The 12,124-nt window shown below is 44.1% G+C and overlaps 1 protein-coding gene across 1 annotated transcript; it reads right to left on the reverse strand.

Annotated features, from left to right (window-relative positions):
- Positions 1–3,078: 3,078 nt before the first annotated feature.
- On the reverse strand, positions 3,079–10,309 carry LOC144806270 (uncharacterized). The gene is made up of 3 exons (XM_078672664.1): positions 10,236–10,309; positions 6,998–8,987; positions 3,079–3,405 (listed from the first exon to the last, which is right to left on the reverse strand). The coding sequence occupies exons 2-3, from the start codon at positions 7,874–7,876 to the stop codon at positions 3,079–3,081; spliced, it is 1,206 nt and encodes a 401-aa protein (XP_078528790.1). The 5' UTR covers positions 7,877–8,987; positions 10,236–10,309.
- Positions 10,310–12,124: the final 1,815 nt, after the last annotated feature.

Below are 12,124 nucleotides of genomic sequence, written 5' to 3' on the forward strand. Positions count from 1 at the left end.
CTGCCGATTCTCTGGTTCTTCTCCTTGGCAAAAGGTTAATCTTGATTCCAAGAATTTATCTAAAGTTCTGGGGTCTGGGTTCCCCTTTTTATACACACAAATCCTTTGTCTCTGAAGAGTGTCTGTACCTCGTCCAAACCAGTTATGGGTGCATCCTGCCAGTGCACAACTTTTTCCTTTGTCAGTGTGAGCCAAGGTCATCAGACGCACCACAGGAGGTGGAGCCAGCATTGTGGAAGGCAGGCACAGCCCTATTCAGGCCCAGGAGCTACTCCTCCCACCACTCCCAATGCAGATAGGTCTATTCAGCCTTGTGCTGACTCACCCTGTCTCCTGGAGCCACACCAGCCCCTGTCACTCACAAACCAGACATGGAATACACAACCTAGCAGAGACAGGCTTGAATGGTTAAGCCTGAGACACACTTTACAAGCTGCTTCTGCGGGTGGCATAATCAGTGCTGCAAGCTCACCAGAAGCATTTGACCTACAAGCTCTACTGTACTAGGGACTGACAAGTACATCAAATAAGCCAATCATGGTGTCACTAATCCATTACATCAATTTAACATAGGGAGCACTTGCACTGTGGCACTGAATAGCAGTGGCACAGTGCCCAAAGCATCTAACCAGCAGAAACATATCAAAAACAGAGGAGGCAACAGCGAAAAATGGAAGGGAGACTCACACCAATGGTACCAGGTATAACAGTGGACAGTATTGAGGACTGGAAAGAGAGAAAGAGGTGATAAAAAAGAAAGATGTGTATGATAAAACGAGGGCTGTGAAGACAACAATGGTCGACGTGGGAGACTGGGTCAAGATCAAGTCTCCCAGATCCAAATTCGGTTTTCCGTTTAAGGTTATCAAGGTTTTTAAAAATGCAATAAAGACAAGTGACCATAGAATCACCGCAACTGCTGGGCCTGATTCGGGCTCTGAGGTGGAAGAGCCTTTTGCACGAGAAAGGGGCTCTGGGCCACTTCACTTGAAATGTATTCCCTGACGTTTGCACAATTGTGTTTTTTAAAGTGAGCTCTTTCCCATTTCCCATGCACCCCAGTTTTCTCTTTGCCTATAAAATCGCTTTGTTGTGTTCTTCAAAGTTCGTAACTGCATTCTCTATTATGTTCTTTGTATCCTTTGCATTTATAATTAAGTTTCCTTTTATTTTATTTAAGTTTAGAATGTGTGAGGGGGAGAAGGTGTGACGTCCTGTGTCACGATACGCTATGTTATGCTATGTTATATGGGGATTTCTAGAGCGCAGGTACACCGGCAGGTTTCTTAGCACTGTGAGAGTGAATAGATAAGTGCAGTTGTGGGCCCGAGATATCTAGTTGTAGGCCGTAGTGAAGAGCCAGCTCTTTAGCTGTTTCTGAACCGCAGATAGTCTCTCTCAAGCCTGAGGTGAGCAGGTAAAGCATTCCAGATCATGGGACCCAGGAAAGGGAACCTAGTCCTGCCAACGCGTTTGCGACGGATTCTGGGCACTGTCAGGAGATTCTGGTGGGAGGACCTCAAAGTCACCTTAGGTAGATGTTTATTGATCAAAGAGACGATGAATCTTGGGCCGGTGTCTTGAATAGCTTTGAAGAGTGTACAACCAGCTTTGAACAAGGCTCGTTGCTCCACTGGGAGCCAGTGGACGTCTTTAAGCAGGGGGCTAATATGCCATTTTCTGTCCTTAAGATAGATGATCCTCGCCACTTGATTTTGAATCATCTCCAATCGGTGTCTCGGGAATTGTGGGAGTCCAATGTAGAGGACATTCCCATAGTCAATTTTAGAAAGGATTAGGGCTATGGCGATTTGGGTGATGGCTTTCTTACTAAAGAAGTGTCTGATCTTGCACAGTTTGCACAATTGGACAAAGCATGGCGATGTCACTGAGCCAATTTGGGTGCTCACAGAGAGGTCGGCATCAATATGAACACCAAGACTTTTTATAGCAGATTTAGGGATGGGTGCCTCTCCTAGATCGAGGAACCAATAGGAGGGGGTCCAGTAGTCAGGTTTGCTGTGGAGAACGATGATCTCAGTTTTTTCTGAGTTCAGCTCTAGTTCTAGCTCTAGTTGATTTTCATTCATCCATGCTTTCACATAGAGCATAGACCTCTTGACAAAATCCTTAGATTCTACAGAGTTGTCAAGGGTGAAAATAAGCTGCATGTCATCTGCGTAGTTGAAGATTTTCACACCCATCTGACGTAGACCTGAAATCAGGGATCGTATATAGATATTAAATAAAATTGGCGAGAGGGAGGAACCCTGAGGAACGCCACAGTTCAGGTCTACCATTCTAGATTTGAAGGGTGAGAGCCACCCTGACTGTTTATAGGCTTCCAGAAATGAGCTGACCCAGGCAAGGGCAGAGCCCTCGAGACCTGCTGCGGCAATGCGCTCCAACAAGATTTTGTGGTTCACTGTGTCAAATGCCGCAGACAGGTCAAGGAGGATCAGAGCCTGAGTATGGCCCATTTTGACCTGTCCCTTGAGGTCATCCAGTACTGATAGAATCACTGCTTCAGTGGAGTGTGCGGGATGAAAACCTGCCTGATGGTTATCCAAGAATTTAGTGGTTTCCAGAAAAGAGCTGAGGCAAGTAGCCACATGGGTCATCTGCACTTTCGCGGGGAAAGGGAGGAGAGCGATGGGTCTGTAGTTCTCCAATTTATTGGGGTCCATGCCTTCCTTTTTTCTGAAGTGTAACGACCACGGCTTCTTTAAAAGTAAATGGAACAATGCCAAGGGACAGTGAATGGTTCAGTAATTTAAGAAAGATTTCGGGGAAGGACCGATAGATTGCTTTGGAGACATAGATGGGGCAATCCTCCGTAGGGGAGCCTGATTTGATCTTAGCGACAAGGTCAAGGAAACATTTCTTGTCCATTAGGGGAAGGGAGTTGAGAACACAAGGATTGGAAGCCTCCCTGTTGTTTCGGGGGTCACAGGTAGTGGGAGCATTGGAATTTTGAAATTTTCTTTATTTTGTCTAAGAAAAAGGAGTTCAGATCATCGCGAAGTACCTGACTAGGCTCAAAAAAAGGAGTGACACGGCTGGGGTTAGAGAGTTCTTTTACGATTTTGAAGATTTCTTTCGAGCCATTGTCGGAGTCGAGTACCCTGTTCGTAAAGAAGGCTGTCTTGGCCTCCAGTATAGCCACCTTATACTGATGAAGAATGGTGATGTAATCAAGTTTATCTTTGTAGGTTTTTCTCTACTTTCGCTCAGCTTGGCGTACTTGGAGTTTAATGTTTTTAGATCCTTGTTAAACCCTTTGGCGTCTTCATGCTGCCTAGGGAGGTTGGTTTTGGTCTGTATAGGTGCATGGAGATCGAAGGCCTTCTTTTGATAATCGTTAATCTTACTCTCCCAGTTATCAGGATTGCCTTCTGGTACCGGCTGCTCCGTAAACAGAGTTTCTAATAGTTTATCCAGCTCAACCCGATTCCAGTTTCTATAAGTGCTTTTTGAGAGTGAGGGATTAGAGTTCAGTGGGGGAGGGGGCAAGCAGAATAAAATTGATGATATAGTGATTAGACCAAGCGCAGGGTAGTACTGCCAGGTTAGTCATGTTAACATTGATTGACCACACTTGATCAAGGGTGTGGCCCTTAATGTGCGTAGGGGTATCAATGTGTTGAGTAAGGTTTAGACAGGCAAGGGACTCAGAAAGCTCTCTGGAAGATTTTTCCTCATCAGTCTCATTGGCCTAGTAGTTCAGGTCACCTATAGTCATTACTTTGTCATAGTCAGAGATCAAAGATGCAATGTGATTAGCAAGGGTCTTGGGGAAGTCAGGCATTGTTGCGGGGGTCTGTATAATATCAGAAAAATAAGCGTGCTACTGTATAAAGTAAGTTTAATTACAAGAGAATCTACTGATGCAATTACCAGGTGAGACAGGGCAGAGGCAGGAAGTTCTTTTTTTTTTAAATTGCAGCCACTCCTCCCCCTCTCTTCCCTAGTGGCCTGTCTGTGCGTAGGATATAGTAATTGTCGGGGAGGGCTGCCAGGATGTCCCAAAGGGCTGTAGCTTTTGCTGTAAATGATCCTCAATCGTATAAAGTTTCTTGGGTGCCATATGTAGGAGACTGGCTATAGAATAGATGTATTTTTTGGCAGGGTGGCGTGCCCCGTGTCTCGTAATGGCGTGGACGGGCGCAGATGGGCTTGCCTTTGGGGAGCCCGCTGCGCGCGTCCGCTGCACGTCCGCCCCTGCTTTGACTAATACACCATCCCGCTGGCCCGCATCCGGACAGGCAGAGATCTCAGTTTCTTTTGAAGCATGCAGAAAAGATGCCCGCTGTCGATTACTTTTGCCCTAGCCATGGATCTGTTCGCTGTCCTGTTTCGTTCACAGGACCCAGCAATCTGTATACCGAGCGAGCCAAATTGAGAGGACATATCACTGTATGCTGATGATGCATTTGTGTACCTCAGGATCGTGCATTCGTATCTACCACAGGTGATGGATGTTCTAGACGATTTTGGTAGGGCTTCTAGATTAAGGCTAAATTGGACCAAATCCAGCTTAAATCCCATGCGCAAACTCACAACTTACAACAGGAAGTGCTGCCCCAATTAGCACTGGGGTGGCACCCTGACATCTTCAGGTATTTAGGGGTGAACTTACCACACCGACAAAGAACATATACAGGGCAATTTAGGTGATGTCCAATGTTTGCAGCTCCCTGTCATTTTGGGGCTCCCTGCCACTATCGACCCATGGGTAGAGTGGAAGTTGCAAAAATGATGTTAATACATTTATACTGCTTCTCGACCCCCCCCCCCTCCAGTTTACCCGCCCCGGCGCTTCTTCAGGAAATTGGACTCTGTTTCTGTTCTTATGGACCTAATCTGGGGAGCGGGCCACAAGAGAGTCTCGCTTCGCAAACTATACTCTACCTTGAAACGGGATGGGAGATGTACATTTAAAAGAATAATAAAGAACTACAAACTACTGTGTGACTTGGAAAACGATTATTTCTCAATACAGCCCTTGTTTGTGATATCGTTACAGTTCTCATATTATCATCCGCAGTAGAAGAAATGTGAGCCTGGGGTGTCTGATCACAGAAACTCATTTACATACAAAGGGGGGGTGAAAGCCTGTTCACAAAGCGCAACACAACTTGTTTATGTAAAGGTTTGTACATTGCACAGGGATTGTGATTCAGGTAACAGTCTGAGTGTTGTATGGCAGCAGTGAGCAGTCTTAGTTGCTGAGATATGAATCTCTGACGGGTGCATCTTTAGCTCTTTCAACTGTTTCAGACTGAGAGGGTGGCAGTCTCAAATTCTTGGGGCACAGATACCAACAGCTTCCCTCGTAATCTTGGCTTTTTGCATCTACAGGTGGCACAGATGCCACCTAAGAGAGTATCTTAGTGTGCTTTCTGGAGTCAGCCTGCTTTGATTTTCCCAAACTTTGGTCAGCAAAGGTAAATGTGTCTTCTACTCAAGGGTTCTTAGCTCGCTTTTGGTAACGTGGCCTGAGCAGTATGGCCTAAGGCGCACTCGAAGGTAAAGAAAAACAGTGGAAGTCACAAATTTCAATACAGTTTATTAAAAATAGACAAGGAACTTTAAGATTCAAACCAAGTTTAGATCAAAAGAATATTTAATACTTATTCAGAAGCAAAATCTAAAGGAGGGCTGTGATTTAAGCATTACTAATTAGCAAAACCACTGTCAAAACCAAACAAAAAGGTAAATGAATAAAAAAAAAGCAGATCCACTGAATCAATCAGGAAGTCACCTACAAAATTGTAGCTGACTTCGGTAGCTATGCTCAAGAGGACAAAGATACGTTTAGTCTCTGGTGATGATTAACACTGGAATTTGAAGCAAGGTTTTTGGCTGAATGAGTCTCAGAAGGTGACGAGCTGCACAGAAGTGGCTTGAAGTGCAAAATTCCCACAGAGTAGAGTTGGGCTATCAAGTTGAACCTGAATCCAGGGCCATCAACATGCGGGAAACTTCAAGCAGTTACAACAGCTGCACATTCTTCGGTGCTTCCAAGTTATGGAGATGGTTCAAGGTTGATGATAAGAGCCAAAGCATGGAACGTGGCAGGCCTGAGGCATGGTTAAGGGGATAGCAGGTTCCATTTGAAACAAAAAGAAGATGGAAAGAGGCCACTCGTATGCATCTTTGTAATACGAGGCCATGTCCCATTGGAACAGAAGTCATTAGGACTATTTAGGGTGGAGCCAAGAATGGTTTGCATATGGCTGGCCTCGTCTGTAGTTACACAGGACTAGAGAATGATGTGGTGGGATGTTGCAGCGATTAGCTACCATTCCATCCATCACCTTTAGTTTTTCTCAATGATGAGCCCTACGTGGTACAGATAGGAACAGATGTTGGTCCCATAGAGACCTACGACAAAGGGACTCCTGCTGCAGCCCCCTGGTGAAGCTCATTAAGGATGGAAACAATTTGAAGTTACATGCATTCCAGACCCTTGGGGGCGTGGCCTCAAAGTTCAGGATCAAATGGACTTTGTGGGTCAGTCATGGCTTATAAACACTCAGCAAGCACAACACGCTGAATGGAATGAGGCCACAAATAGTTACAAAAGAATGAGGTTAATTCAAGCATTTCCATCCCACACTGTGAGCTTTTCTCAGTAGACGGTTTGTTGGACAAACAACGGATCGATGTCTTTGTGGCTGCTTCATGCAAAGGTTTTGTGATGCTGAAAGCTCCTCCTCAGGGTTCACAGTGAGCACCTTTTATTCTCCCACATTGTCTCTCTTATGTAAAAAGGTTACATTTACAACTAACGTTTTTGTCACATTGAGAGCACAGATCATTTTCTTTCTCATTGTGGGTTCTCTCTTGTTGAATGAAACTGAATCTCCAGTAGACGCTTCCCTGGCATTTAGAACAATGACGAGATTTTTTCCAGGTAAGTTCTAGCAGGTTGAGTGAGACCAGATTTCCGGCTGAAACTTTTACAGCATTCAGAGAGCTAAGACGGTCTTACCCCAGTGTGAGTTCTCTCATGTCTAGTGAGAGCCTGTTTCAGTCTGAAGCTTTTCTGGCATTCAGAGCACTGATATGGATTATGCCCAGTGTGGGTTCGTTGATGTACAGTAAGGTTGTATTTCTGATTGAAGCTTTTACAGCATTCAGAGCACTGAAAAGGTTTCTGTCCAGTGTGGGTCCTTTCATGTGCAGTAAGGCTGGATTTATGACTGAAGCTTTTCTGGCATTCAGAGCACTGATAAGGTTTTTGCCCAGTGTGAGTTCTCTCATGGCGAGTGAGAATTATTTTCCGACTGAAGCTTTTCTGGCATTCAGAGCACTGATAGGGTTTGAGCCCAGTATGGATTGTCTCATGTAGAGTTAAACCGGATTTGTGATAGAAAGCTTTTTGGCATTCAGAACACTGATACGGTTTCTGCCCAGTGTGGGTTTTTTCATGTGCAGTAAGCCTGTATTTTTGACTGAAGCTTTTACAGCATTCAGAGCATTGATAAGGTTTTTGACCAGTGTGGGTTCTTTCATGTGCAGTAAGTCTGGATTTATGACTGAAGCTTTTCCAGCATTCAGAGCACTGATACGGTTTTTGCCCAGTATGGGTTCTTTCATGTGAAGTGAGATTGGATTTGCTACTGAAGCTTTTACAGCATTCAGAGCACTGATACGGTTTCTGCCCAGTGTGGGTTCGTTCATGTACCGTAAGGTTGGATTTACAAGTGAAGCCTTTCTGGCATTCTGGACACTGATAGGGCTTTCGTCCAGTGCTAGTTTTCTCATGTTTAGTGAGGTGGGATTGATGGCTAAAGCTGTTCTCACATTCATTGCTCTCATTCGAGTTCTTTGTTTCTCCAAGTTGGGTTTGTTCCTGGATACATGCCATCTTAAGACTGAATCTGATTTCTGATCATGTACTTGTTTGTTACAACTCAGCATTAACTTCTAAAATAAATTTCAGATGCTCTTCTTAACATATGTATTTAACTAATTATAGTTTTTTCCTGGAGATCATTTTCCTACCTTTAAAGGCACCGATCTAACTTGTCTTATAAACTTTCACTGAGGAGCCCCTTGTATTTACTAAGATGCTCCTCATGGATTCATATTCTCCAAGTTATGCCCGGGTGAATTCTGTCTAGTTTAATTAGTCTCATTTAGGTATTCTAGTTTATCACATTTGATTTAGGAGTTTTAAAGGCACTTATAAGGTCTTTGGGCTTTAGTGTTTGCCTGTTAAGTATGTTTGTTCATTCAAGTAATGGCAGGTAATTAGGGCATGCCAGGGTGGTTTATGAATTATCAATAGTGTAACACTGGCCCCTTTTATACTTTCTGTAGCAGTATATGCTGTTTTTGCTCAGTGGCTAAGACAAGTACATGATCCACTTTGGAAGGTTCAGGCCACTTGGAAACTACTCGGATCAACCGAAGAGACAGTTGGTGGGCGAAAATCTTCCTATATTGGAAATGATAATCCGGCATCTTTGCCGAAACAACATCTAATAAAGAGCAGTTACAATTTGTTTCTTTTAAACAATCTTTTCTCTCCTCTGAATCACAGGAGACGGAGTCAAAAGCTTGCACTTGTAAATCGGGGATATTAGTCTTTTTGACGGTTCTGTCACATCACAACACATCTACGGATGCTGATCTGTTGGGGAGGGTTTAAGTCTCCAATGCAGTTCTCATAAACCATCAAACAGAATTTGCAACACGAGTTTTCTCAAGTGCTCTGTGTGGGTATCAGTTGTGGCGAATGTTCTCCTTAATCTCAGTTACTGACACTTGATAAACATTTATGATAATTTTGCTTTAGGGAGTTGACAACTTTCACATTCACCAGTTTCTTCCGCTCCAACATCCTCACCATTCCTGGCACATAGAATGTGTTTCTTCTCTAGAGCTCGAGAATGTTTTAACTTTCCTTGAAATAATCTTTTTCGTTGTGTTTCACTAAATTTAAACCTTCTTTTTTCTGTTCATGCTTCTGTCACCTGTAGAAATGGAGTCAAAAATTGTAAATGAACACAAAGACAAAATATTTGTGACTTTATACTTTGCACAAAGAAAGCATTAACAAAAATAAGACAGGAAATCAGTTTGAGTTGCATTTCTGATAGTGGTGAAACAGTGTTGATCGGGAGCTTGTGATCACTGGAAATCAAGGATGTGAGAGCAAAAGAAGTAAATATTTAAGAAAGAAACACAGATTCTCAGAAGCAGCCACACTATCAAATTGCAATTTCTGTGGCAACGGCTGGGAACATAGTGAGATATTTGTAATTCTTGTAATAAATTACTAGATGTTATTTACTCCCCTGCCCACCTAGACTGTTAATCTATTCCTTTTTCGAGTGTTCTAGGAAGGGACATGTTATTGAATAGCACAACAGTAAAGGAAACCAAAAAGGGTCAAAAAAAGAAAAACACAAAACAATTGGGTAATTTTGCGTTCTGTGGAGAACACGGAATTGCCAAAATTTCTGCGATTCGACGGTTTCGAGGAATTTTTTGCTTGCTCGCGCTTTCAAAATGCTTGTTTGCGAGATATTTCTCCCCAAGCACGCAAACAGCATTCGCGAACAGGAAAAAAGCAACGTGAACGGGCGGAACAAGCAATTCCGTGTGTTCGCTGAACGTTTGTGCGCTCGCGGAGATTTTTTACCATTTCGACAACCTTTGCGTAGCGCAACTACTCAAATTGAGCCCACCCCTACTCTTCAGCAGATGCTTGTGAACCCATAAGTTACTTCTAAATACAGTGCCCCCAAGGTCAGCACCAGGAGCAGTTCCACCGGTCGCACCACCCTATAGCAAGCCCTGTGTGCATGTGTGTCCACGCACATGTACTGTGTCTTTTGCTTGTAGTAGACAGGACAAAAAAGGGCAGGATGGGAGGATGCAAAGAGATGGAAGTCAGATCCAGAGAGAAAATACGCAGAAAGAACAGACAGAGGGAGGATGGTATCATGTGGTCTGGAAGAGGAGACAAATATGCCAATTGTTAAGGAACTGCTAGGCAAAACTGACCTAAAAAGAATTGGACCTGCACTACACTCCCAACATGTACCAGGAGGAATGTGGATCCATCAGGTGATTATCAGAAGTTTGATAACAACAAGAATAGTGCACAGAAGGAGTCAAATGTTGAAGTGTAGAGACAAAAAAAACAGAGATCAAGAAAGGGAATAGAGAAAGAAGAAGCAGGGGAAAAGGAAACGTAGAGTTATAGGAATCCTTACCTGACAGTTATACTTTATTTTGTTCTTCCGAGGGTGGCAGCCACGCTGCACTGCCTGGTCATCCCAGAATATCTTGAAAGGAAGTAAAGAAATGGTTTTGTGTCAGACAACAATCACACTTCATCACATTTTACCAATAACCGTCCTGAACTTACAAAACACAAGAATCTCTTGTTCTATGGAGGCCATTGTGAAGCAACTCTGGTTATGAATAAATATTTTTTTTTTGGGTTCAAGAACCAAGATCCTTTGCTGGAAAAGGTCCTTGTGAATATAGAGTGAACCCACAGTCTCAGAGAACAAACCCTAACAACCCAGTCCACTTCTTCATAACCCCCATCTTTCCATTTACAGACCATGAAACTTGCAAATCAAAACAATCTGATTTGCAAAGGTACCTTAATGCCCTTGTACATAATTCTGCCCACCGTTTATTGATTTTATTTTATTTCGTGTATTTTGATATATTGCACAGAATCCCCAACGGGGTGTCCCGGCGCTCCTGTGTGGTCTTATGCTGGCTAAGGTATTATTTAGAAAAGAAATGGTCAACAGAACAGGTGAGTTTTTAGGGCTCTCCGGAAGGGTTGTTCTTCCTGAATCAACCGGATGGAATTTGGTAACTTGTTCCCGAGGGCAGAGGTAAACACTTGGAAAGTTTTTCCGCCTGAGCGAGTTTTCCTAAATCTGGGAATAGCGATGAGATTTTTTTGAAGAAGAACGAAGAGTCCTAGTGTTGTTGTAAGGGATCAGACAGGTGGAAAGATAGGCAGAACCCTTGCCTCTCAATGCACGGTGAGCCAGTACCAGTGCCTTGAATTCTGCCCTTTTTTGTATCGGTAGCCAATGAAGTCTACGACGGTGGGGCGAGATGTGCTCACGTAAGGGAATACCACGAACCAGTCGCACTGCAGCATTCTGGACTGTCTCGAGGCGATGACAGAGACCCGCAGACAGGCCAGTATACAAGCCATTGGCGTAGTCCAGGTGCGAGGTAATCAACGCCTGGACTACAATCTTCCTGGTGTTACTGGGCAAGAAATTGATAAACTTTTTTACCATTCCGATCTTGGCGAAGCATGCAGCGGAGACTGTGTGGCCATGATGATGTAGTGTGAGGTTGGAGTCCCATCTTACCCCTAAATTTTTCACAGAGTCTTTGGGCAGAGGTGGAGCACTCAAATCAAGAGGCCACCAGATGTTAGGGTCAAGTGGAGACGGCTGGTGAAAGAAAAGTACCTCAGTTTTTCCTGCGTTTAGCCTTAAAAAATTATTGTCCATCCACTGGGAGTTTTTTAGGGGATCAAAGGTTGTTGGGGTAATGCTGTTGAATGAAAACAAAAGTTGAATATCATCGGCGTAAGAGGTGGCCTTTATTCCAGTTTGGGCGATGATATCAAAGAGGGGTGAAAAATAAACATTAAATAGGAGGGGACTCAGCGAGGAGCCTTGGGGGACTCCCCACCGAAGAGGGCGGCTATCTGAGGTGTATGGGGGAGTGAACACTGCCTGCGTACGGTTGGACAAAAAAGATGCAATCCATTTTAAGGCCGTACCCTGGATACCTTTGGATTGGATACCTTTGGATTGGAGGCGGTCTAGGAGGAGGGGGTGGGAGACGGTGTCGAATGCTGCTGACAAGTCCAGCAGCACCAACACCGCTCTTGATCCCTCATCCATCCTCCAGCGTACTGCATCTGCCATCTCGATTAGTGCTGACTCAGTGCTATACCCTGGCCTGAAGCCGTGCTGGGAGTCATGGTAAGCACCTGATGTTTCTAAAAAACCCGCTAGTTGTTGCTGAGCAAGTCTTTCGAGCACTTTAGCGGGAGCTGGTAAAAGAGAAATTGGCCTATAGTTGGAGGGTTCACTCGGGTCGGCGTTGGCTT

The sequence above is a fragment of the Lissotriton helveticus genome (genome assembly GCF_964261635.1).
Source record: "Lissotriton helveticus chromosome 1_1 unlocalized genomic scaffold, aLisHel1.1 SUPER_1_unloc_59, whole genome shotgun sequence".
Lineage (NCBI taxonomy): Eukaryota > Metazoa > Chordata > Amphibia > Caudata > Salamandridae > Lissotriton > Lissotriton helveticus.